This window comes from Eupeodes corollae, chromosome 1 (genome assembly GCF_945859685.1).
Source record: "Eupeodes corollae chromosome 1, idEupCoro1.1, whole genome shotgun sequence".
Classification (NCBI taxonomy): domain Eukaryota; kingdom Metazoa; phylum Arthropoda; class Insecta; order Diptera; family Syrphidae; genus Eupeodes; species Eupeodes corollae.
The window spans coordinates 82,018,859-82,022,991 of record NC_079147.1 but is presented as its reverse complement, the minus strand read 5'-3'; the positions used below and the strand labels follow the sequence as shown (position 1 = coordinate 82,022,991).

Below are 4,133 nucleotides of genomic sequence, written 5' to 3'. Positions count from 1 at the left end.
GAGGTATCTGCCGTAATATGTGAACGTCTGAAGCCCATCGTCAACAACCTGATAGGTCCTTATTAGTGTGGCCTTAGGCCAGAAAGTCGATCAAATATTCACATTACCGCAGATCCTGGAAAAACCCCAAGAACATCAAATCGTCCATATTTTCATCGATTGCAAGGCCGCATATGACAGTGTCTACAGGGACGAGCTGCGAATCCACACCCACAGGACAGCGCAGTAGAGGACACATCTAGCTAGGGACCGAGCTAGATGGAGAATTTTGTTGGGTGAGGCCCTAATTCACACAGGACTGTAGCGCCACCTTAAGTAAGTAAATAGACTGTTGACCTTGGTGATAGAATTGAAGACTTTAAATACTTATTGCTGTCTTTCATCATTAAGATGTTCAAATGTTCACCTCAACAAGCTTTGCTGTGATTTAACCATTTTTTTCAATTGAAAACAAAGGACTCAAAAACATTTTGTATCCACCATTTCTATTTTGAAAGTATATTTCTGAATATCAAAACAAAAAAATAATTATGACCTTTCTTTTGTTTACTTCTTACGTCCACCACGTTCCTTGATTTGCAGATAAACTGTTGTTCCACTAAGTAAATTATAGAAAGCTATTGTGTTGCTATCTTTGAAGAACATTCCCTGCAAGAAAACCAAACTATGTTTAACAAACTCCAACAGGTCACTCTTTTTCTTACCTCATAGGAAATCTTTTGTTTAGCTGGAGGCATTCCAGTTTCATCTTGAATCTTTGATTTCAAACTTGACACGGTATCGGTCAAAGCCAAAGAAATCGCAACAGTTTGTCCATTGAGTTTCCATTCGGACTTATCGGTCATATTTGGAATTTGGATTTGAATCGTAACGGGACTCTGTTTAGGGGAAACATCGAAAATTCAAATCAAAAAGTCAAGATTGGGAGGAAATTTATATTGCTAACCTTATGCATGCTTATAAATTGAGCTTCGGGAATAAGATGATCCTCGGAACGGAGTTTCTTATTTGGTGGTTCCTCTTCGATAGGAATTGGAATAGGCATCATCATGTTGCCTTGATCCATGACCGGAGGAGCAGGTGCAATTTGTGGAGCTCCTGGTTGCATGGAAGGCATGTAGCCAACCTGAAATGGTGGGGCTAAATCGAGATATGTAATTAATTGGAAATGAATGGGAGTAAGCAGAGAAGCAGAACATACGCATCAAAGGTGGAGGACGCATTTGCATCATCATAACCGGTACAGGCGGAGGAATAGGCTGCATATTCGATTGAGCCGAAACTGGTGGCCCAGAAATCGACTTTGGTTGGGCGCTGATCGACGCTTGATGCTGAGATGGTGGTTGAGGAGGAGCCGACAGAATTGACTTGTTCGCAGCCGGTTTGGGTCCGATTTTCTCCTTCTCCTCGTCCGGTAAGAGTCCTTTGACCTACAAACAATCACAATTAGATAGAATCACCACCTTTACCCTTAACGTTTTTCTACTTTATGAATCTGATGAATTTGATCTTCCAAGGTAATATTGGCTCTGGCTGCTCTGGTTGCTGCTTCCACGCTCGATGTGTGACCATCCCAGGTAACACGGTCGTCCTTTTTAGTCTCCTCTTCGCCCAGCTTCTTACCAATAACAGTTTCTTCATCGCCCACACCGAAGATATCGGTACGTCTCTCGGCCAATTGCTTCAAACTAGCCTCGATGGCAGTGCCTGCCGCAAAAACAGTGTCCTGGTTGATTTTGTCCACTGTGTGCTTGTCGCGTTGTTCCACCCAGCGAGGATCAAGCAATCCAATACGCATATGCTCGGCCACTTTGGAAGCCGGAATCCGTTCGCCAGTGATTGGAGAAATGAGAAACTCATCGGTTGGAGCCGCTTTGACAGGTTTCTGGGTTTGTTTTGGATCGTATTTCTTGACGACCACTTTGTCGTGAGTTGGTGGCAACATGGGTGTGACCGGAGGTTGGACTTTACTAATTGGAGCGTCCTCATCACTCGAAGCTTCATCCATGTCCTGGACTTGGTTGTTATCTTTCTTGGATTGGGAGAACACCGACGTCGGGACTTTGTGGTGGATGCCGGTGCGATTTTCCATGTGTGATAGTTTGACAGTGGGCACAACTTCGTGGGCGTCATCGTCGTCGGATTCAATTTGCATTTCTATGTCGCCGTCTTCTTCCATCAGACGTTCTTCCATCAGAACACGGGCTCCAACTTCTTCGGGAGTTGTTGGTGGTGGAAAGTTGCCCGTTTCGAAGGGCTGATAGTCGACCGTTTCCACCACAACAAAATCATGCCAATCAATTTGAGCATAAGCCACTAAATAAGAAAACAACCAGATTAAGAAATGCAATGTAAGGAAGGATTCGTTCAGAAGTCAGCTTGAGTTTTAGAAAATGTGTCACCTCTTTCTTTTTCGATTTTCTCCTCTTCACGGCGTCTTTGTATTTCCTGATGTCTTTGCCAGTTGGCTCGATACTTGACCTGATCCAACACCAAGTTCATGCTCATTCTGTTCGGAGTGCTTTCGATTTTCAATTTTGACATCAGGTCCTTTGGTGGGATTAGAATTTTGGTGTATTGTTCCAGAAGTTTGGTAAAATATTGAAACAACGAATGTTGCGGACGCAAGAAATCGAATTGGTAGTTCCTCTGCTCGCGGTTCATGAGATTAGTCAAGAATTGACGACCGTTTCTAGCTACAAATTGAGCAGTCAGCTTCACAATGTCCCTGGAAATGCAAACACCGATTTACAGAAACTAAATTTAATGGAATCAATGGTTTCTCTTACAAATCGAGTGCGGAGATTGATGGTGGATCGGCGATGAATTCAAACTCAACAGGTGGTTCCTTGGGGATAAATTGTTGCTCGGCAACTTGTTTAAGTAGTTCCTGCTGCTTTTGTTGAGCAGCAGTGGTCACTGAGAGTTGTTTAAGCCCGGGGACTAATGCTTGACCGGTGTCTGGAAGTTTTGTCTATTATTGATTTGAATTCTTTGTATAGAAAAGTTTGAAACTCACCTTTTCCTTCCCTAAATTCATTAACCTTATGGCGATAGTAAGCATGGTATGGATCACCAGGGCTTAAGAAATTAAACTTTGGATTACCGAGTTCGTTTTGGCGAATTCTCGCCTCGAACTCCGGTCCATTTCTTGCAACGAAACTTGCAGTTTTATCAACGATATCTTTATTAGCATTTAAATAGGAAAATTAACTTTTTATTATGTTATAATGAAAGACAATGCTGAAAATAATTATTAAATTAATTTTGTTTTGGTTGTTTTTAGAAAAAGGATACTTCTAACCTCCGGTGGAGGATAGATGATGCCAATTATTGGACCCGATAGGGTCTTTTGTACTGGCTCAATTTCTTCATCGGGTTGTTTGGGTGGAACTTCGGTTTCTAAAGATGGCATTTTAATATTTTCTACTTGGTTTTTCCTTGTAATTAATTTTCTTTCAAACTTTTATCATAAATTAAAATGCGATTTGTGAATTTTTCTTAAAAACGTTTTGTTATGCGTCTGTGAAGTGTCAAATGTCAATTTGACATGTCTTTGGTATGGTGTGTAAACCCAGTCGAGTTGCAAGTAAATAAAACACAGGGATGTTTGCAAATGAAAATATTAAATCATGTAATCCCCAATATATATCCAAATTTGTTGTTTTTTAACACGTAATGCCTATACCACAACCAAGCGTTTTGAGGCTGAATTATAAATACACCTTTTTTCTCAGCATTAAAGATTTGATGCTACATTACGTTTTTCAAATTTTGTACATAGCGCTTTTTGACACAATATCGTAAAGTCGGTAAGAAATCTGTCAAAAGCGCGACTGGAGTAATATTGGTTTTATAAATTTAAAAACCGAAAGAAGACACTGGACAGGTTCAGGCAACATAGGGGACTTCATTTGCAGTCAACTTCATTATTTGAACGTACATTTTGACCAAAGCAACTAGTTAGTTTTTCAAGTGTCATGAATTTCAACTTCAGAATCTTTTTTTGCAAATATTTACTTTAAGTTCATAGTACATAAAGTAACAAACAAATTATTGTCTCCACAACTATTTTGAGGCATATCAAAACGGCGCACTACAGCGCTAATTGAATCTCAGGCTAGGTTGCCTTG

General features: G+C 40.6%; 1 protein-coding gene across 1 annotated transcript; it reads right to left on the bottom strand.

Annotated features, from left to right (window-relative positions):
- Window positions 1-464: 464 nt before the first annotated feature.
- Window positions 465-3,538, bottom strand: LOC129939761 (splicing factor 3A subunit 1). The gene is made up of 9 exons (XM_056047885.1): window positions 3,298-3,538; window positions 3,020-3,184; window positions 2,790-2,961; window positions 2,403-2,728; window positions 1,487-2,316; window positions 1,202-1,430; window positions 947-1,140; window positions 705-878; window positions 465-648 (listed from the first exon to the last, which is right to left on the bottom strand). The coding sequence occupies exons 1-9, from the start codon at window positions 3,413-3,415 to the stop codon at window positions 547-549; spliced, it is 2,310 nt and encodes a 769-aa protein (XP_055903860.1). The 5' UTR covers window positions 3,416-3,538; the 3' UTR covers window positions 465-546.
- Between the last annotated feature and the right edge of the window lie 595 nt (window positions 3,539-4,133).